At 46.0% G+C, this 20,464-nt stretch overlaps 1 protein-coding gene and 1 non-coding gene across 3 annotated transcripts in view; one reads left to right on the top strand and one right to left on the bottom strand.

Annotated features, from left to right (window-relative positions):
* Nucleotides 1-20,464, top strand: part of hmcn1 (hemicentin 1) — a 47,972-nt gene that overhangs the window by 15,318 nt on the left and 12,190 nt on the right. For both annotated transcript variants that reach the window (XM_029827857.1, XM_029827856.1), the window contains exons 12-68: nt 815-956; nt 1,123-1,250; nt 1,338-1,451; nt 1,554-1,712; nt 2,204-2,395; nt 2,488-2,583; nt 3,415-3,542; nt 3,606-3,750; nt 4,611-4,723; nt 5,263-5,422; nt 5,549-5,714; nt 5,832-5,959; nt 6,036-6,287; nt 6,365-6,460; nt 6,531-6,725; nt 6,851-6,981; nt 7,568-7,715; nt 7,873-7,999; nt 8,073-8,227; nt 8,307-8,585; nt 8,921-9,202; nt 9,769-9,877; nt 9,980-10,149; nt 10,290-10,444; nt 10,563-10,686; nt 10,824-10,925; nt 11,024-11,200; nt 11,297-11,448; nt 11,608-11,731; nt 12,730-12,905; nt 12,985-13,081; nt 13,277-13,399; nt 13,479-13,634; nt 13,749-14,030; nt 14,114-14,281; nt 15,130-15,243; nt 15,340-15,426; nt 15,522-15,713; nt 15,794-15,967; nt 16,044-16,157; nt 16,248-16,393; nt 16,485-16,635; nt 16,770-16,967; nt 17,079-17,192; nt 17,267-17,454; nt 17,568-17,664; nt 17,778-17,939; nt 18,058-18,171; nt 18,256-18,458; nt 18,562-18,643; nt 18,724-18,855; nt 18,972-19,121; nt 19,190-19,349; nt 19,421-19,545; nt 19,632-19,815; nt 19,937-20,034; nt 20,137-20,415. In XM_029827857.1, coding sequence (XP_029683717.1) covers nt 815-956; nt 1,123-1,250; nt 1,338-1,451; nt 1,554-1,712; nt 2,204-2,395; nt 2,488-2,583; nt 3,415-3,542; nt 3,606-3,750; nt 4,611-4,723; nt 5,263-5,422; nt 5,549-5,714; nt 5,832-5,959; nt 6,036-6,287; nt 6,365-6,460; nt 6,531-6,725; nt 6,851-6,981; nt 7,568-7,715; nt 7,873-7,999; nt 8,073-8,227; nt 8,307-8,585; nt 8,921-9,202; nt 9,769-9,877; nt 9,980-10,149; nt 10,290-10,444; nt 10,563-10,686; nt 10,824-10,925; nt 11,024-11,200; nt 11,297-11,448; nt 11,608-11,731; nt 12,730-12,905; nt 12,985-13,081; nt 13,277-13,399; nt 13,479-13,634; nt 13,749-14,030; nt 14,114-14,281; nt 15,130-15,243; nt 15,340-15,426; nt 15,522-15,713; nt 15,794-15,967; nt 16,044-16,157; nt 16,248-16,393; nt 16,485-16,635; nt 16,770-16,967; nt 17,079-17,192; nt 17,267-17,454; nt 17,568-17,664; nt 17,778-17,939; nt 18,058-18,171; nt 18,256-18,458; nt 18,562-18,643; nt 18,724-18,855; nt 18,972-19,121; nt 19,190-19,349; nt 19,421-19,545; nt 19,632-19,815; nt 19,937-20,034; nt 20,137-20,415 — 8,715 coding nt within the window. The remainder of the gene's footprint in view (nt 1-814; nt 957-1,122; nt 1,251-1,337; nt 1,452-1,553; nt 1,713-2,203; nt 2,396-2,487; nt 2,584-3,414; nt 3,543-3,605; nt 3,751-4,610; nt 4,724-5,262; nt 5,423-5,548; nt 5,715-5,831; nt 5,960-6,035; nt 6,288-6,364; nt 6,461-6,530; nt 6,726-6,850; nt 6,982-7,567; nt 7,716-7,872; nt 8,000-8,072; nt 8,228-8,306; nt 8,586-8,920; nt 9,203-9,768; nt 9,878-9,979; nt 10,150-10,289; nt 10,445-10,562; nt 10,687-10,823; nt 10,926-11,023; nt 11,201-11,296; nt 11,449-11,607; nt 11,732-12,729; nt 12,906-12,984; nt 13,082-13,276; nt 13,400-13,478; nt 13,635-13,748; nt 14,031-14,113; nt 14,282-15,129; nt 15,244-15,339; nt 15,427-15,521; nt 15,714-15,793; nt 15,968-16,043; nt 16,158-16,247; nt 16,394-16,484; nt 16,636-16,769; nt 16,968-17,078; nt 17,193-17,266; nt 17,455-17,567; nt 17,665-17,777; nt 17,940-18,057; nt 18,172-18,255; nt 18,459-18,561; nt 18,644-18,723; nt 18,856-18,971; nt 19,122-19,189; nt 19,350-19,420; nt 19,546-19,631; nt 19,816-19,936; nt 20,035-20,136; nt 20,416-20,464) is intronic.
* On the bottom strand, nt 9,481-9,562 carry trnas-aga (transfer RNA serine (anticodon AGA)). Its single transcript has one exon. It is a non-coding gene; the product is annotated as a tRNA-Ser (tRNA).

Genomic DNA, 20,464 nt, shown 5'->3' with positions numbered 1-20,464 from the left:
ATGTTGGAGGGAAAGCGTGAATATTATTGATGGCTGACCCTCCAGCACAGCGTTCCCTGTGTGCACAGCTGAGGCTATAACTCTGGCCGAGAGTCACTGTCCAACGCCACAGAGAAAGGCCAGGAAACCGCAACCCAACACAATGACACATTTGTACCGTTTCCTGCCAAAATGTACCGAAATAAATCCTGCTAACAGCTGAGCGAGAGCAAAGAGAGCGATATAACTCCTTTGACACAATCCAAACATCCAGTATTTGTGCATCAGCACCGTCCTCAGCAGGAGCTGATTCAAATAGTTGAGCCTTTTATTTGTATTATTGGAATAATTGAAATTATAATTGAAGTAGAGATGAGGTCATTTCCTCCTCCCGTCGATCCTGCCTTTCTTCTTATTCTTTTCCTAGCACTTCTTGTTCTTTGCCCCATTTCTTTCTCCGTAAACCAGCTGTCATCGAGCCCCGGGGGAGTTCTAATTACCCCCTGGTCAGCCCCGTAGTTATTAGCCTCACTTTGAAGTGTGCTGACATCTTATAACACGTGGGCTGAACACAGAACAACAGGCTGTCCACAGATTCATGCCCAAACTGAACACTAACCCCTCATTCTGTGGGATTATGCTGGTAAATGTGCTGTATTTACGTGCATCTGACAGATCAAATGGATCAACCTAAACGGCATCAGCAGAGAACCGCAGGAGATCTTTTAACAGCTGTCGCCCATAGCAACAAATGACACGAAGAAATAGGGCATTAAATGGAATTTTGTTTGATAAATTGATTGATTGTCCTTTTTTTCAACTTATTTTCCTCTAGAGGAGCCCAGGGTTTCTGTTAACCCTCTGAACCAAACCTTCAGCCGAGGAGATGAAGTCCGCATCCGCTGTTCTGCGAGCGGCTACCCTGAACCGCGTCTGGTCTGGACTCACAATGACATGTTCCTCAAGGCTTCCAGCAGGTACAAACCTCCTCACTTACATCATGAGACCAGAGGTTATGAACCCAGAAAACTGTCCATCTTCATTTAGGTTGCGTTCCAAATCTTGTAAGAGACTCTTGATGTTTTGTGTGGTTTTCTTCTAATTATTTCTTTTAATTATCATAATTCTTTGTTGTGGTTTTAGACATCGGATGGGTCCCGATGGCACACTGCTCATAAGAAACATGGAGGAGAAGGATGGAGGAGTGTACCACTGTCTAGCCAGCAACCTGGCAGGGACAGACACAATGAACTCCATCCTCACTTACATTGGTGAGTTACACATTCACACATGAGATTTATACGGTCGCTTCAGTTCTGCAGAACCTGCCCATACTAACTCTGGTCCTCTACCACTAGAGTCTCCTGTGGTGACAGTGGCATTAAGTCATGTTCTCGTTGGCGTTGGAGAAGCTGCTGTGATGGCCTGTGCTGCATCGGGAACCCCCCAGCCTGAAATCTGGTGGCACAAAGGTATCCCCAGTAACTGTTCTAACCAAGCCCAGGATGATATGAAGCAGTGCATCAGAAAATAAGCTGATGAAAGGTCGTTGTTGTGTTCCATCTAAATGGCAGGTGATGTTCAGTTACATTCTTCATCCACGTTGACCGTGGACACATTAGGAGGGACGCTGACCATAAAGGGGGCCCAGTATGTTGATGCTGGAGATTACATCTGCGTGGCCGTCAATGCTGCAGGCTCCTCGTCAGGGAGGATCTCTCTTGATGTCGGAGGTGAGTGCTTGTTCATGACACAGCCAAAGGTTTCTTTTTCTTATCCAGAAACCAAACTTGGCTGTTGGCTAGGCTAGGCGAGCTTGTCACATATAACATTCAGGAAAGATATTTGGGAAAAATCAACCCACTGTACACACTGTATAATTTAAATACACTATGTAAATACTGTATAATTTTTAAACAACAGCTGCTTTTGCTAACTTGTGCTAATTATATTTAGCAGTGGCTAGCTTGCTAGCATTGTGTTTTAGATTTGCTGGAAGGCTGATGGATTAGTTCACAAAAGAATATAAATAGAAATTTATGTTTGAAAAGTATATTTTCAACATTTCTAGTTTAACATCTTGAATATAATTTAAAGTAGGCACCTGGTCTTCTAATCATATTCTTAGAGAAGAGCCTGGTTCATGAGGGACAGTTTGATTGTCTGTAGAATGCAGTTCAGCTGGATTTTGACCTTTGCCATCCTCAAACCTTGAACCCTACAGCGGTGCCCAAGTTCACCCGGGAACCATCAGATGTAGCATTGGACATTGGCTCTGATGTGACCCTGGGGTGCCTTGCTCAAGGGTACCCTGATCCACAGATCACCTGGAGGAGAGAGGATGGACGTCTTCTCTTCAAAAGGCCGCGCACAGAGGGCAGCGTGGCTCAGAGCAAGGGGGGCCTACATATCACCCGTAGGTCTAGCCTTCTTTGGAAATCGCATGCATTAGAAAGGTAAACGGCTCTGATTCACACATACTGTGTTCTGTTTTTGTTCTTCTATCAGACCTGTGGGTGGACGATGAGGCAGTGTATGTCTGTGAGGCTCAGAACCAATTTGGCAAGATTGAGGCCAAGGCCAGAATCACTGTCACTGGACTGGGTAGGTGAAAATGCCCCGCTCTCATCTTTCTCTTTGTGCAACATCAGATTATCATAAAGCTTTTTGACAGTAATCACTGGGCAGTTGTTTCATTGTAATTTGTTTCTAACATGTCATTATTATCGCAGTACTTTCGTGGGTCGCGCTGTTCCTCCACTTCTGGAGGCAAATTCCAACAGCTCCATTTGTGTCAAAATGGGGTTTTTTTTTACCTCAGAATGAAAAGCACATGCACGATAATCAGTTTTAATACATTTTTATGTTGAATCACAGCTTATATTGATGTTCTATGTCCAGTATATTTTTAGAATATATAGCTCGTTTGAGTGTCTATTTGTGGTTTCTGTTACTTTCTCTTTTTAAGGCTAATTTAGTCTAATGTGAGTGACTTCTTTAGCCCATTTCAATGTGTGTGTGTGTGTGTGTGTGTGTGTGTGTGTGTGTGTGTGTGTGTTAAACATATGCAACTTGTTATTCCCTGTTTCTCGTTGACCGTTTTCTCTGCAGTGGAAACACGCTGAGTTTTATGATCTGGGCCAAAGGTTAGAAACCATAGACCGATCTAAATGACTTGTATTACTGCCCCACTGCTCCCATTTCCCCATTCCCTCACAAGAAACATGCACCCAAAGTGTCAAAGCTCATGTAAAGTAGCTAAATTAGCTTATATTTGCGTGTGAGCTTATGTTCCCAGATCATTAAATTTAAACCAAACTGGAGAGTCCTAGCACTGTGTGTGTAACCATGTTTTGGCTCACAGATGTACTGCACACTACTTGAGTGTACTTCTTCTAGTGTGACATAAGCGCTGCTTTTCATGGTCGTCCTCAGTGTCACCCGTCATCGCGAGGAGTCCATCTGTGCTCAATGTGATTGAGGACCAGCAGGTCACTTTGCCATGTGTCCTGCTAGCAGGGAATCCACTACCTGTGAGACAGTGGTTGCACAACTACGGTTTGGTGAGAGCACATATTGAGGGCATTTGGAGGATGCGACCCCAGCTAACCCTCTTGTGCTTCCAGGTGACCACAGACCAGTATGTGACGGTGCGGAGGGACGGCAGTCTTCATATCGAGTGGGTCCGTCTGGATCATACGGGCGACTACACCTGCTTGGCTGAAAACGTCGCCGGGGTCTACAACCACACCACCACTCTCAACGTCTACGGTAGTGTATGAAGACGTGCAATCGAAACTAGCCAACTATTGTCTGGGAAAATGTTTGGGAATAATCACTGCAATAAAAGGTTCTGATCCTGATTTACTACCACACAACAGTCACAGACTGCCTGCGTGCGATTTGGAAACAATTACCAGCTAAAAAACATTGACGTCTAAGTCAACCTCCCCACTTTAAACATTTATGTGCATACTACATGTTGCTAAAGCAACGTGTGAGACATTCTGTACCCTGCATTGGCAAAGTTATGTGCATGTACTGTGGGTTGCGTGTAGCTAAAAACATATTCCTGCGTGATGATATGAGACACAAAAACATTCCTCTTCCATTTCTCACTGCTCCCACTAAGTGGCTCCAGAAGGCCCAAAAAGACCCACAAACAGGATTATCAGTGAGGATTCATTAAAACCAGGAGCAGCAGTGGCATAATGGAGCCCAGTCTGAGGAGGAAATGTGTTCTCTATTAATACTGAAATCAATCATGGCGCTATGTAATAAAATTACGGATCATCTGGAGCGCGTATAAAAACCTCAGCTCTTGAAATAAGCCCAGTCTTTCTCAGATGAACAGACGTCCAAGACAGCAAGTTGTGTCAGTCTTTTTTTTATCATTTTACCATAAATGGTAACACAGTTTCCATAGACTTAATCTGATATTAGCATCACATAAGGGTGCAGCTATAGGTCCACCATACAGTGCAGGGTAGCATGATGTCTACTGACTGCTGCATATTAAGCTGTGATACAGGAGGACCAAAATCTTAAGGCTCAACCATTAGACTTGGTCAGGAACTGAATCAGGTTCTTGCATTGATTTCATATTGATTTGATCTTTATCTGGTTGCCAGTTATTCCCACCATTCAGCACGGCCCTCAGGTGTTCAACACGATAGAGGGCACGCCCGTAACGTTGCCTTGCCGGGCCATTGGAGTGCCCCCCCCGGAGGTCACCTGGACAAAGGTGAGGATTTACATTACAACAGCGTCACAGTGGCCACATCTGGCACATGAGTATCTCTAAAGGGCTCCACCCTGACATTTACTTTGCTTAAAAATGAAATCAGCTTCTCTTTTGAGCGCTGGCCAGCAGAGCCTTTTGTGTGTCAGCGTGCATCCTAACACAGTGTGTGCATGTGCAAGGCCCCTCCTTCTTTTCCATCTTTTACGCTGTGTCTCTGCGTTGTAAAAGTGATGCTGTAAAAGTGAACAGATTTACAGGGACGTATGAAACGAGACCCTGCTAAGTTGTTCAGCAGCTGTTAAAATGTGATTCCTTCATACTAATTTGCCGGTCTTTACTATATCAGCCAGATCACAGCGGGTTTTTCTCGTAAAACACTAAAGGTCATTTACACTCCCTGATGGTTCTTAATACATTAAACTGCAGTTTTATTATTTATCATCACAGCAAACATAAATCACATTATGTGTAATCTGAACTCTTTTTTTGTCAATAAAGTTTTACCTCTTAAAAAACCCCTGTTGTAATATACTTTGTAGGATGGAGAGCTGCTGTATTTGGGTGGTCCAGACCTCTCCCTGGATTCTGACGGCGGCCTCTACATCAACTCTCCTTCTGGGCATGAGAGTGGCGAGTTCATCTGCATGGCGACCAACGCCGCTGGCCACGCCTCCAGGAGGGTCCAGCTCACCGTTTATGGTAAACCCGCGTCACACTGGAAGCTGCAAAAACCAACCAGCTGCACACCAAATTCCACCCACCATCCACGCCTTTGGTTCAGCACTTTCACTGACTCGCTCGTTGGTCTGCTGCCTGTGTCTGCAGTGCGTCCCAGATCCAACGCCGGAGGTGCTGGAAGCTCTGCAGAGCCAATCAGAATGTCAGCGATTGAGGGGGAGGATGCCGTCCTGCCATGTGAGGTCCACAGCGTCCCACCGCCCACCGTCAGCTGGGCCAGGGAGAGGCACCTTATCTCCCCATTCTCCCCCAGGTAAAACAGAAGCAGGGTAGTTTGGGCAACAAAATTGTTGAAATTGCTTTTATTCCTAGGAAAAGATCTCAGCTGAAACTTATTCCAGGCTTGTTTTTGTTTGTGCGCTCTTCCCAGACATCATCAGCTTCCATCAGGCTCTATGAAGATCTTGGAGACCAAAGTGTCGGACAGCGGACTTTATGTGTGTGTCGCCTCTAATATTGCTGGAAACCTCACTCTATACATCCTGCTGAGTGTTCTGGGTGAGTTTTAGGTTTGATAGTCAGCATCACTTAAGGCAATGAGCCGTAGTAACTCTGGCTCTCTGCTGCCCTGCAGTGCCCCCACGTATTCAGCCGGGCCCCAGGGTGATGAAGGTACAAGTGGGTCATCCTGTGGAGCTTCCATGTATGGCGAGGGGGGTCCCAGAGCCCACCCTGACCTGGACCAGGGATGGAAAGAGCTATCCGGTATCAGCTGATGGCAGTCTGGTATTGAGAGACGTGGGCCTGGATGATGAGGGGACCTACACGTGTACGGCCACCAACACTGCAGGCACAGATGAAGCTGGACTTCAGCTTCTCGTGCAAGGTCGGTGGTCCTGATGCGACATTAGTATCTGCTCTCACAGTGTTTGATGACTTCTCATTGCTCGCGTCTGTCTTTAGTGCCTCCTGTGGTTGAGGTGCTGGAGCCTCCCTTCAATAGTCCTCTACAAGAGAGAGTTGCAAACCAGCGTATTGCGTTTCCCTGCCCTGCTAAAGGTAAGATGGCAGCTTACCTAAATGCTGCTCCTCATCCGAGGGGCTTCACACTGTCTCCTGGATCCTTCAGGTCTCCCTAAGCCAGTGATTCGATGGTTGCGTAACGGCCAGGAACTGACTGGGAGTGAGCCTGGAGTGTCCATCCTGGAGGACGGAACACTGCTGCTCCTGTCCTCCGTCTCACCGCTGGACAGCGGAGAGTATACGTGCGCCGCTGCCAATGATGCCGGATCTACCGAGAGGAAGTACCAGCTCAAAGTCAACGGTAAGTTGGGGTCTGTGTGCTGACACTTCACAAAACCATCAAAATGATTATTTCTGGTTTTGCATACTGGTGCAATAAAATACGTTTTTCTCTAAACCCACTTGTGACTTGTATAACCTCTACAGTGCCTCCAGATTTCACGGACAATGAAGCGTCGCGTAACGTGTCGCTGGTGTTGAGCCAATCCACAAGTCTGGTGTGTGATGTCACAGGAAGTCCCACCCCTGTTATCACCTGGTACAAGGAAGAAACGCCCGTACGTCAAAGTTTGCGTAAATTCTTATTCATGTCGCACAAAAAAATAATCATTTCTTTCAAAGTGATATTACAATAGGAACATGATGCTTTGAAATTCACAGTGGTCTAGTGAGACAACCCCCATGATAATAAGACATTATAAAAGGCCCTTTTCATTCAATAAATAAGTGTGCCTGATCTGTAATTGTGAGGTACAGTGTCCAAGAGGACAGACTAACCACTGAGGATCCTGTGTGTGCTCATGTTTGTGTACAACAGCCAACTTGTAGAACCAAACATGGTTAAAGATGGTGGAAGGAATGATGATGATGGTGTAATGACAGGGAAACTGGATTGAAGAAGATTGCTAATAAATGCTTTGCTCTAACGTTCCTGTTAGCTGAGTTTTCCAACAAGTCCCAGATGTGAAAATCAAAGCAATTATCCTAATCCCATAATTTAGTGACATCTTACTACACAAGTGAGGTCCGATCGAGCATTTTCTAAGGGAATAAATTAAAATCCTGAGGGAATATTGGTCTTTTTGATGAATTTAGATTTATCAGACCGTTTGCTTCATAATTCTGTCTTATTTTGATTGACAGGTAGTTGCTAGTGACAATATCCAGATTCTCGACATGGGAAAAACCCTGAGATTACTGAGAGCAGACACATCCGATGCAGGCAGCTACAGCTGCCAAGCCATCAACATCGCAGGCAGCTCGGAGAAAGACTTTTTTGTGGACGTTCTCGGTGAGTAAGGACAGTGAGAAGAATCCACACTGGAAACTGAGTGGATTTGTGGGACCAGTTTCATGCCCACAGGAAAACAAGACTTGAAATTTATACCACGTAAATTAAAAACGGCTCTAAAACCTCAAATAATTGGGTTATTTGATTTGTACCGCAGTTCCACCGACTATTGAAGGGTCGGGGTCTTCTCACGACATCAGAGCCTTCGTCACACAGGAGATCAGTCTGGAGTGCAAGGTAGAAGGTCTACCCTTTCCCACAATCCACTGGTACAAAGACAGAAAGTAAGTGCTTCAAAGCCCCATTGTTTAAGAATCAATCGTTAAGAGATGAGCGACCGTGTTGTGGTTTGGTTAGGTTGGTGTTTCTTGGTGATCCCAACCTGGAAGTTACAGACAGGGGCCAGGTTTTGAGGATAAAAAGTGCCCGTCTTGGGGACAAGGCCCGCTACCAGTGCAGTGTCATGAATACAGCTGGCAAAGAATCCAAGGACTTCACCCTAAGTGTCCACGGTGAGCGAAGCTTTTGCACTATCCGCTTCAACGCCCACCTCAGTTCAAATTTGGTGACATTTGACATTATTTTGTCCAGTCCCTCCCTCCATCAAAGGCGGGAACACGTCCACGGACGTCACAGCCCTGCTGGACACAGTGGTAACGCTGGAGTGTGAGGGGCGTGGCGTCCCACCTCCCACCGTCACCTGGTACAGAAACGGACAGGCCATCCTGTCCAACCCGCAGACTCAGTACGTTGAGCGAGGCCACTTCTTGAAGATCCTTCAAGTGCAGGCGTCGGATGCTGGCAGATACACGTGCAAAGTATCTAGCGTGGCGGGGAGCACCGAGAAGACCTTTGAGCTGGACGTGTATTGTAAGAATCTGGCTCTGTGTTTAAAAAAGCTTCATTTTTCACTGACTTTGTCCCTTTCTGGAAAGGCGCTGAAAGAGCATAATGAGACTAAATTGTAGGAAATGAGCAACTCTGAACTAGGGACTCTGTGTTTCCTTCTCATACGCGCAGCTTATTATTCTATTAATCACAGCTCACACTCATGACTAATTTAAAACAGCTGTCGATAGTTGGCAAGCTCTTCAATTTAGAACAATTCTTGACTGATGGAAAGCCTGGATGCAGACAGACATTCCAGCAAAAATGGTGCGAAAGCTCTTTTAATTCTCTTTTGTTTTTTTCTTTGCTTCCCACAGTGCCTCCTACCATAATAGGGGGTGATGACAGACCAACTGAGAAGAAAGTGGTCCTCAGCAAGCCGCTCGTCCTAGAGTGTGAAGCTGGTGGACACCCTGCTCCCTCTCTCACATGGCTCAAGGATGGCGTTCCTGTGCATCACGGTGAAATTGTTCGTGTTCTGGAGCTCGGGGGTAAAATAGAAATCCTCTCAGCCACCTTGTCCGACTCGGGACAGTACATCTGCGTGGCCACAAGCATCGCCGGGGAGAAGGAGGTCAAATATGATGTCAGAGTTTTAGGTATGCAGGCACACAACTCGCTTGATTATTGTTCTATTCTTCACATTTAATCTATTCAACAGCTGTTCTTTCCATTTATTCTAACCCCTCATTGACCATAATCAACAGTAATTTAGCGATCAGAGTCAAAAGTTAGATGCAAGATGACGCTTTTTTGTTATTTTTATTGATTGATGCAAAAGAAAATTTCCACCTGTTTTTGGTGTTTATCACGGAGGTTTGGATTTTAACTACTCACTTTAAGTGCAGCTTTCATCATAAGAACAAAAGCGAACTTGCGTTGTCGGCAGGATTCGAACCTGCGCGGGGAGACCCCAATGGATTTCTAGTCCATCGCCTTAACCACTCGGCCACGACAACCGTGTTGCCTGAAGCTGCAGCTGTCAGATTCTGTTACATATTTTAGCCTGTATTTTATGCTGTTTACCAAAGACCTCACCAAAATTTTAAAGTTCTCTCATAATTATCTGATTTATTCTACATTTGCATACATCTAAATATATAGCATGTATATCTGTTCTGCAGTCATATTCACTGACATAATATTGTTCTTTTTCCCACGCTAGTTCCTCCTTTCATCGAGGGAGCTGATGTGATAACACACAGTACAGTGATAATCAACAGCCCTTTGGAACTGGAGTGTCAGGCCACTGGAACACCCACGCCTGTCGTCACGTAAGTTACCTGTTATGATGGTCCTGACTGCGTGCTGAGCACTACAGGTGTGCTTTTATGCACGCAAACATAGGTTCACTGTCAAATCTGTTTCATTTCCAGGTGGTATAAAGATGGAAAGCCAATTAACCAGGGTGAGGGGCTGCGGGTGGCAGCCAACGGTCAACGGCTGCTTGTTTCCCGCGCTCAGGTCTCTGACACGGCTCGCTTTCAGTGTGTGGCGGTTAATGAAGCTGGCGATAATCAGAGAGACTTCACTGTAGTTGTTCATGGTAAAATATTAAAGTTCTCAGTCATTTCTTTTATTCTGACAAAGGATTTCCTGTGGATAGTTTTCATCCTGTAATGTGTATTGTGATTTATTCTTTTTTGGGCTAAAATTTCTTTCTTCAAACCCTTCTCATCTTTCCAGTTCCTCCATCCATTCGCACCTCTGGACCTGCTGAACGTACAGTTGTTCTCCACAAACCCATCAGTTTGGAATGCTTCACCAATGGCATCCCAGCCCCGAGTCTGACCTGGCTTAAAGATGGCCGGCCTGTCGACACATCACGTGGTAACCTTAAGGTGTGGATCTTGAATCACTAACTATTGATTTCTTACATTATATTTAGAATCTTAAAAAGACCTGGGAACCTTCTAAATATTTGGCATGTCTTCTCCTGAATGTTCTTCATTGTTACAGCTGGAGTCTGCAGGCAGGGTCCTGAAGGTAACAGAGGCAAAGTTAGAGGATTCTGGGAAATACACCTGCCTGGCCACCAATGCGGCCGGTGAAGCTCAGCAGCACATACGGCTCAGTGTTTATGGTAAAGATGCATGAAGCATTTGTGTTTCTTCATATTTCTCCCTATTATCTTAGTTTTCGAGAATACAGCTTCTGCATTCTGCACCAGGGGCCTAGTTACAATAATCTCAGCTATTTGCATTTGTGATTTTCCCGCAGAGCCTCCCAACATCCCACACGCTGGAGACATCATCAACCAGACCATCCTGATAGGTTTTTCCACTGAGCTTGAATGCAAGGCCACAGGAAGTCCATTACCTGGTAATATGGCTAGAATCAATGACACCCCCTCAAACACCTGACATACAATTCTAATAATGACAGTGTTTTTTAATTTTAATGAGTTATATTTGGTGCAGCTATCACTTGGTACAAAGATGGCCGACCACTGACAAGTGCCGCGGGGCTGACCATACTGAAGCGTGGACAGCTGCTGGAGATCGAACGGGCTCAGTTATCTGATGCTGGCGAATACAGATGTGTAGCCGTGAACATGGCTGGCGTTGCAGAGATGTCCCACCATCTTGAGGTGTTCAGTGAGTGACAATATTCCCTGTGTTTGGGCTGATCACTTCTGAATTCAGATAGACAGGACCATGTAATATTCCCTGTTTCCTGTTGTGTTGCGGCAGTTCCTCCAGTCATCGCCAGCCGAGGTGGCACCGTAACAGTTTTGGTGAATGAACCTGCCAGACTGGAGTGTGAGGCCACGGGGGTTCCTTTACCAAGCCTCACCTGGCTGAAAGACGGCAGCCCCGTGGCCAGTGTCTTGCACGGCCTGCAGGTTGTCATCAGTTCTCATTTCACACAGATGTATCATGTGATGTGGGTGCTCTGACCTCATAACATGGTGACCCTTTCGAATGTTGTGCACGAGAATCAACTCATTCTGGAACATTTATGATATTTGTGCCAACACGTGTGGTTTCCATCCCACTCTCAGGTGCTGTCTGAAGGGAGAGCGCTGTCTCTCCACAGCGCCCTGGTCACCGATACAGGGACGTACACGTGTGTGGCTGTCAACGCCGGGGGGGAGCAGCAAAGACAGTATGACCTGAGGGTTTATGGTGAGTTCAGCTAAAGCTGCTAAACTTTGTTCAATCAAACTCAGTCACTTGTTTGGCTCAGAAATGATGAAAACCCTGTTTTTTGGCTCCAATAATGCGTGTGTGAATTAATGGTGCATGTGATCTGTCTGGTGTGTATTCCTGCCTCTTGAATACTTTTGTCTCCCCAGTACAATAATAAATAAATTTCAGCACTACTTTAAAAATGATTCCAGCCATTTTCGGGTTTTCAAGCTGCCATATTTTGCACATTTGAGTGTGTGAATTTTAAGTAGGTGTAAAGCTCTCGTTGATCATTCTGTTGGCAGGTACAGTCTGAAGGACACTTCTGACATTTCTTTATTTATTATGATGAGTTTTTTTATGTCTCCCATGGATGCTCTGACACGAACGCGGTTTGACCGAGGTTGTGATGAATACATATGCATGTACATGAAATATGACTTGGCAAGTGTAAGGAGTGTTAGAGTCCCAACAGTGCTTCCTCAAAAAGATTTAAACATTCTGTCTACAGGAATAAATGGAATGATTGTGATGATGATTTCTACGACTCCTTAGCTGAGCTTTTATTGCCCTTCCTCAATGTGCTCTTTGTCTTTGCATCACTTGCAGCTTGTGAAATTGGTCGGCAATTACTGGATCAGACCAGATTAACTGAAAAAGAGATACTTGTGTTATAATAAAGTGGTAAAAAGAACTGTGAATGAAAATAAAATTAGGCTGAACAGGGCCTGCTGTAACAGACTCATGCATCCTGCATTTTCCATTCGCTAAAGGATTCACAGTGTAACATTTTTGTTTAATTTGTGTGTGAAATCACTTTCCCTCATTATAATGTTTTATAGCTTTCTTGGAAATGAACTTATTCTAATCTCTTAAACAATAGGTGAATCCTTCCAATCATAAAAAAAACTTAAGTGAAAGATTGCATATTTAAAACCTTGTTTGAATCTTTAGCTTTCTTTCTGAAGATGGGTCCATCATTGTGTCTTCTGCAGTGCCACCTAACATCAAGGGTGAGGAGCTGAACGCCACAGTGATGCTGGGGAGTCCAGTGGAGCTGCACTGCCAGAGTGATGCAATCCCGCCACCCACACTCTCATGGCGCAAAGATGGTCGTCCGCTCTTCAGGAAGCCTGGCCTGACGGTTTCTGCTGACGGGAGTGTGCTAAAGGTAGATCTAGTCATTCATACCGACGCGTTGATCTCCGTGTTACTTGTGCCTCATGACCGGCTGCAACTCTGAATGCTAGGTTCAAATCGCTCAGGTGCAGGATTCCGGCAGATATTCATGTGAAGCCACCAACGTTGCCGGCAAAACGGAGAAGAACTATAACCTCAATGTTTGGGGTGAGTGAGCAAAGAAGTGTTCATGAAGATCAGCTTGGTCCACTCTTCTGTATAGTTTGCGTTGCTTTTTTAAAATGAATTTTGTGAATGTGCCGTTTTGGACACAGAATCTTTGACGCAAAAGCTGCAACTGAAACTGACAGGACTTTGAAAGATGTGTGAGCGCCTCCCTCTGGTGTCACGGTGTCATTGCAGTTGCTCCCAGTATCCGCGGCTCGGACGAGCCGTCTCCTCAGACTGTGACCGAAGGAAACCCCATCACTATGGTGTGTGAGTCCAGTGGCATCCCGCCCCCCAGCTTGGTCTGGAGGAAGGATGGTGAGCGTGCAGGGTCAAATTTAAAATGTAAAAGTGGTTTAGACCACCATACCTAAACAGCCATGCTCACATCTTTCAGGATCCGAACTCAAACCTGACCAAAGATTGAGGGTTTTTTCAGGAGGTCGGCAGCTGCAGATCTCAAGCGCTGCGAGGACCGACACAGCCTCTTATTCCTGCACAGCCTCCAGCGCATCAGGCGTCACTTCCAAAGAGTACAGCCTGCAGGTTTATGGTACATTAGAGCCACCGTATCTGTACCCTCTGATCCTCAAATTCATTTACTTTATCATTTGTTTATTTACGTATCGTCTTCAGTTTGCACCCTCACTTGTTTTTCTCATTTCAGTTCGTCCTTCCATCAAACACAGCACGCGTGTCACTGATGATGTCGCCGTGACAAAAGGGGGTAATGTTACCCTCCAGTGTGCAGCCGAGGGCATCCCAAGGCCAGCAGTCACATGGCTGAAAGATGGACGACCTCTTTCTGGGCATCATCGTGCCAAGATCTTGAACGAGGGACGGCTGCTGCAGATAAGAAATGTTAAGGTGTCGGACACTGGGCGCTACACCTGCACTGCTGTTAACGTGGCAGGACAGGCCGACAGCCGGCACGACGTCAGTGTGCATGGTATGCATCCTGTTTTTATTATTATCGTTGTAATAATAATAATTCTAATAATTATTTATGTCCCTCATTCCTTCTCTGGCCAGTCCCACCAATTATTACCGGTCAGGTAGAAGCGCCCGAGAATGTGAGTGTTGTTGTGAAGAATCCAATTGCGCTGAGCTGCGAGGCCTCTGGCATCCCTCTTCCTGCCATCAGCTGGTTGAAAGATGGTCATCCGGTCAAAGTCTCCAGCTCAGTACACGTCCTCTCAGGTGACTCCTGTCTGACCCTGTCGCCTTTCTTTGGCATGACCTCCTTGTGATCATAAACCGTGACTAATGTTTTTCTCTTGATGAAATTGAATTGAATTATAAGCAATTTAATGTGATGAAAAAATGTTTGAAAGGTTCATTTATTTTGGTCATGTGACCAAAACTTTTAAAAGTTTTTATCAAGTGAGTGAAGGAACACTGTGAGACGTGTCAGCTGGAACGTCGATGCTTGTCTAAATTTAAGTGAGTGACACTATTTTTCTTGTCAGTTGAGTTTCAAAGACCAAACAGTTGCAATGGATCAGCTGTACGTCACTGTAACAGGATCACTGCAGCAGAGGCCAAGTTCAACAACCAGGCATTGGTGAAAGAGCACAAACGGGGAATTACTCTGAAGTGTTTTTGAACCTTCACCAAGATGTATTGCACAATTTCCCATTTAACCTTAGCGACCAACGTTTAAAATAGTTATTTAACAAGTAATATGAGCTCGGGACACTTTTCTGGGAAAAGCTTTTCGACTTTTAAACTTGGTTTCCAAGGCCGGAGGGGTCGACTGTGAGTGTGTGTCTACCGTACAGCATTGGTACACAGAAGATCTGGTTATTTTTAAGCTGCAAGGTTGTTACAAACCATGTATAGGCAAATTTTAAAAACACGTCATTAGCCCGAAATTTAATAATTTCTAAATGTTTTGATAGCTGTGAGTCTCTAAAGTGTGAGAGATTCACTTCCAACATTCCTGCTGTGTTTTCCCTCCATGAAAAACGAGGGATTTTGCTGCCGCTGTGAAACCTGTCCAGGATGACCACAGATAAACGCTGACACTTTGCCTCTTTAACCCGCAGGTGGCCGCAGCCTGCGTCTGACGCACGCCGCCGTGGAAGACGGGGGCAGGTACACCTGCGTTGTTTCTAACATCGCTGGAGAGGAAAGGAAGAACTTTGATCTCGTGATCCTGGGTAAAGATAATTATTTTACTGTCACATGTGTTTCACGGGCATGAGCAGTGCTTCGCGGAAATACAGTTTGACGCTTCTAATCTTGTCATTCAACAGTTCCACCGAGGATTGAGGAGGGGGGAACCATTGTGGACATGAAAGTCAAAGAGAAACACAACCTGACTCTCACCTGTGAGGTCTCAGGTAATCCCAGTCACATCGTCTTACAGTGAACGTTCCCCTGATTAATTCCTGGTGTATGTTAAATTGAAGATACTCTTAACCTAATGACTCCCCAGGTAACCCTGCACCTGTGATTAAATGGCTGAAGGATGGACAGACGTTGGCAGCGGACAGCCACCATCAGGTTTTGTCTCATGGCCGTTTTCTCCAAATCTTTGCGACCCAAATGGCCGACACTGGCAGATACAGCTGCCTGGCATCTAACAGCGCGGGGGAGCGCAGCCGGCACTACAACCTCAATGTCCTGGGTACAAAAACAGTTCCATAGTTTTATAGTAGCAACTACTTTTAGGATGATTTTTAACGTTTCTGACATTGTTGGTCCCAGTTTCTCCCACGATTGCCGGGTCAGGTCCGGGCAGTTCAGCGGAGGAGGTGACGGTAACGCTGAACAGTCCGACCTCTCTGCTGTGTGAAGCTCAGTCTTACCCTCCTGCACTCATTACTTGGCTCAGGGACGGCAGCCCGTTTGAGTCCACTCACAACGCCCGGGTCCTTCCAGGTTTGTCACTGGGTCTGACAACAGAGATGCGTGAGTGAATCAAGTTGTCATCTTTTCATCATTTCCGCTTCCTCAGGTGGGAGAACACTGCAAATTCTCAATGCAAAAGTAGAGGATGCTGGGCGGTATACCTGCGTGGCCACCAATGAGGCTGGAGAGACACTGAAGCATTATGAGGTCAAGGTTTATGGTGAGAGTCCAATTCCTGTGTAATTTGTATCATTGGCTTACTTGTTTTGCTGTTTTCACTATATCACTAAAACACGTTTCTTGACTTCAGTCCCCCCTCAAATCAATAAGAATGATGTCCCAGGGGAAGGACTTACTCCCAAAGAGGTCAAGGTGAAGGTCAACAGCACACTGACCCTGGAGTGTGCAGCTCAGGCCTTTCCTACTCCAGCACTGCAGTGGTACAAAGATGGACAGGTAGAAGTTTTAGATAATTGCGTTAATATTTTAGTTGTCTTGGGAAAACACTCATCCAGAGGGTCCCTCTGTTGTTTTTTTATCATCGCAGATCCTGCAGGTAGATGACCACGTGTCCATAACAGCCAGCGGACGCATTGTTCAAGTCAAGCATGCTCAGGTGTCAGACACTGGCCGCTACTCCTGCGTAGCCACAAATATAGCTGGCGAGGATGAGAAGGACTTTGATGTAAATGTACAAGGTGAACTGGGTTAACTAGTGTGTTAATTAGGATGGTGTCAGACAGCATTCTTTATTTTGGTTTTTGTTCTGTATTTTTTCTGTTAGAAGTTGAAAATGATTGGCGCTTTCAACTTTTTTTCTCCTTTTATTTAGTGCCACCCACTTTTAACAGGGCTGGTGGTGTTGTAGACGCCACAGCTTCTCCAGGCATCAGAGGTGACATTCGAGATGTCATCCTCAACAATCCCATCTTTTTGTACTGTGAGACCAATGCTGTCCCCCCTCCAACACTCACCTGGTATAAAGATGGACAACTGTTGGCCTCCAATGACAAAGTTCTGATTTTACCAGGTAATTGATGCAGGGAAAAAGTAATAACTTTGAACTTCAAGCAGTTATAAATATGGTCTGAGCCCAATGTGCGTTCAAGAGTTCAAAAAAAGCTCCTACTCACCTTGACAGGTGGGCGAGTGCTACAGATTCCCAGAGCCCAGGCGGAAGACTCAGGCAGGTACATCTGCATCGCTGTCAACGAAGCAGGGGAAGATTCCATTAGCTATGATGTCAGAGTTTTATGTAAGTAGAGAAGTTAAACAGTTAGTTGGTTAAAGAAGTGTGTGAAAGTTAGTGTGCTTTCTGTCCTCCAACAGTGCCTCCAATAATCCGGGAAACCATCAGTGATTTTCCTAATGAAGTAACAGTTTTAGTCAACAAAACTACCCAGCTGGAGTGTCATGCTGATGGAAACCCGGCCCCCAAAATCAGCTGGTTCCAGGACAGCGAGCCAGTCAGTTCAGAAGGGCCACACAGAATCCTGTCTAACGGGCGAATACTGCAGGTAAAAATAGGGAGACTTCTTAATGTTTATAGATGCTTAATTGTTTATGGTGAAATAAATCAAAAGTACATATTTACATTGGAAAACCCCTCTTTTTTCTCCCCAACTCTCAGGTATTGACAGCTCAGGTGTCTGACACAGGACGGTACGTGTGCGTGGCTGACAATGTGGCCGGAAGTGCAGAAAAATCTTTTAACCTTAATGTTCACTGTGAGTGTCACCGAAATGCGTGCATTATAATAGAACATTATTTCATGAAAAGATGAGCTGCATTCCTCAGAAAGTTTTATCACGACTGAATAATCCTCCTCTTCTCCTTATAGTGCCTCCATCCATCATGGGCTTGAACCCCGAGAGGGTGAATGTTGTGGTGAACAACTTTGTATCTCTGTCCTGTGAAGCTACAGGTTTCCCCCCTCCCACCTTGAGCTGGCTGAATGACAGAGGGCCCATTCAGGCCAACACAAATGCTCTCATCATGCCAGGTATGGCGAGCATATGGTTAATTATGTGGACAGCATTTAAAATAACGAAAATATCTAGGTGCAAACACATGATGTACGTGCTCGGAGCCCTGAGTGTGTCTTGTTGGTTTGTTTTGAGGTGGTCGTACAATTCAGATTATGAAAGCAAAAGTTTCGGATGGAGGAAAGTACAGCTGTGTGGCCATGAATGCAGCAGGAGAGGCTCACAGACACATCTACCTCACAGTATTCAGTAAGTCCACGTCCACACTGTGTACACAGAGTGGATGACCTTGGGGTGAGAGGTGAATATTTTCCTGTGCCCGTTGCTTTTTAGTTCCTCCCAGTATCAGGGACAGCGGCGGGGATGCTCCCGTGGTGGTAAACACCCTAGTCGGGAAATCATTGACTCTGGAGTGTGAAACCAATGCTGTTCCTCGTCCCAGCATCACCTGGTACAAGAACGGGAGGGTGGTGTCAGGTTCAGCCAACCTGCGCATCCTAGAAGAGGGACAGAGGCTTGAAATCAAAACCACGGGGGTAAAGATCAGAAGTTGCTTTGGAGCTGATGTTTTGTGCAGAGAAATGTCTAAAGGTTTATGGTCATTGACACCTGACTTGTGCTTCCAATTGGGTTTGTTAGGTGTCTGATACTGGACAATATGTTTGCAAAGCAACCAACATTGCAGGACAAGTGGACAAGCACTTCCATTTGAATGTCTATGGTAGGAGACGATAGAATCGTTTTTATTAATGACTCTTCCAAACATGCATCTTCAATACAATGTCCGTCCATTCTCTGCAGTCCCCCCCAGGATCGATGGCCCAACAGAGGAGGATGTAGCTAAAACCATCAGTAACCCGGTCTCCTTTGCCTGTGACGCTACTGGGATTCCTCCTCCCAGTCTAGTTTGGATAAAGAATGGACGACCCATAGGTGACATTATTTTGTTTTTAATTATTGCCAAAGACGGAAATTAAAAATGACGTCCCAGGCTTTCCTCGTGAAATAAATATGAGATAATGAGGTGCATTTGCTCACCTTTTTTTCAGAGAACTCAGAGTCTCTGGAAATGCACATCTTCTCAGGAGGTGGGAAACTGCAGATCGCACGATCCCAGGTTTCCGACAGCGGCACCTACACCTGCGTTGCTTCCAATGTGGAGGGCAAGGCACGCAAGAGCTACCACCTCACCATTCATGGTATGTGCATGTATCCAGCAGCACTGTGTATTGACAAGACCGATCTAATCTCAGTAATTCTCTGTCAGTCCCTCCCAGTATCTCTGGCTCAGAGCTGCCTCGTGAAATGGGGGTCCTGCTGAATGAAAGCATCCAGCTGGTTTGTCAAGCCAGCGGCAACCCGACTCCAGCCATCCAGTGGTTAAAGGACGGGGAAGCAATCAATGACACGAGCAGCAGCGAGCTCAGGTAACACCCTCCGAAAGGGGAATTTACAGCAGGTTGATTTGGTGATTGATGGTGATGATGATGACGTTCAGGGTCAGTCCAGATGGCAGCACGCTCACGGTCGTTGCAGCACACACCACTGCTGGAGGAAAGTACACGTGTGTTGCCACCAACACCGCAGGCGAAGAGGACAGAATATTCAATCTAAATGTTTATGGTGAGTGGATGGTGAGCCATTACTTTAGCCTTTCGTGACATGGAGGGTTTATTTTCATTTCTGCCCTGCGTTGGTTTACGTTTCAGTACCCCCCGCGATAGAGGGCAACAGTGAGACAGTGGAGGAGCTGACCACCGTCCTGGACACGTCTGTCAGCATCGAGTGTGTTGCGACAGGCTCTCCACCCCCGCAGCTCCACTGGCTGCGGAACGGCCTGCCGCTGCCACTGTCCTCCCACACACGGCTTCTTTCGGCTGGACAGGTGCTCCGGTAGGTCAGTGGAGAGGGCTCCTCCACTGTCTGCATTCAGTGACGTTTGTTGTGCTTTTTAGACGACGCCGTGTCACCACAGTTCTTCCAATGTAGCATTTATAAATTTTACACTCATCAGGATTACCCGAAGCCAGGTGTCCGACAGTGGCGCCTACACCTGCATTGCATCGAACAGGGCAGGAGTGGACAGTCGACACTATGACCTGCAGGTTCACGGTGAGTCCGAGAGAACATCTGAGGAATAAATCGCAAAAAGCCATCGGGGTAAAGTACAGTAAGGATACTATGGCAATCTATCATGTCTTTGATCACTCTCAGTTCCTCCTGGTCTGGATGGAGCAGGGAGCACTGAAGATGTGACTGTAGTCAGGGGAAACCTGGCTTCTCTGCTGTGTGTCGCTGATGGAACCCCGACCCCCACTGTGTCCTGGCTCAAAGAAGGGGAGACTCTTTTACCAGCCGCCTCCCTCAAATTCCTCAACCTGAATATGAGTGTGCAAATCCCCCAGGCCCAAGTCAACAATACAGGACGCTACACTTGTGTTGCCAACAACACCGCTGGTCAAGCTAGCCGCCACTTCAACCTGAAAGTGCTCGGTGAGTAAAATCATCTTTCAACCCTTTTGTTCACAGATGTGAAGTGACA

The sequence above is a fragment of the Takifugu rubripes genome, chromosome 20 (genome assembly GCF_901000725.2).
Source record: "Takifugu rubripes chromosome 20, fTakRub1.2, whole genome shotgun sequence".
Lineage (NCBI taxonomy): Eukaryota > Metazoa > Chordata > Actinopteri > Tetraodontiformes > Tetraodontidae > Takifugu > Takifugu rubripes.
This window is presented reverse-complemented; position numbering and strand designations above follow the sequence as displayed.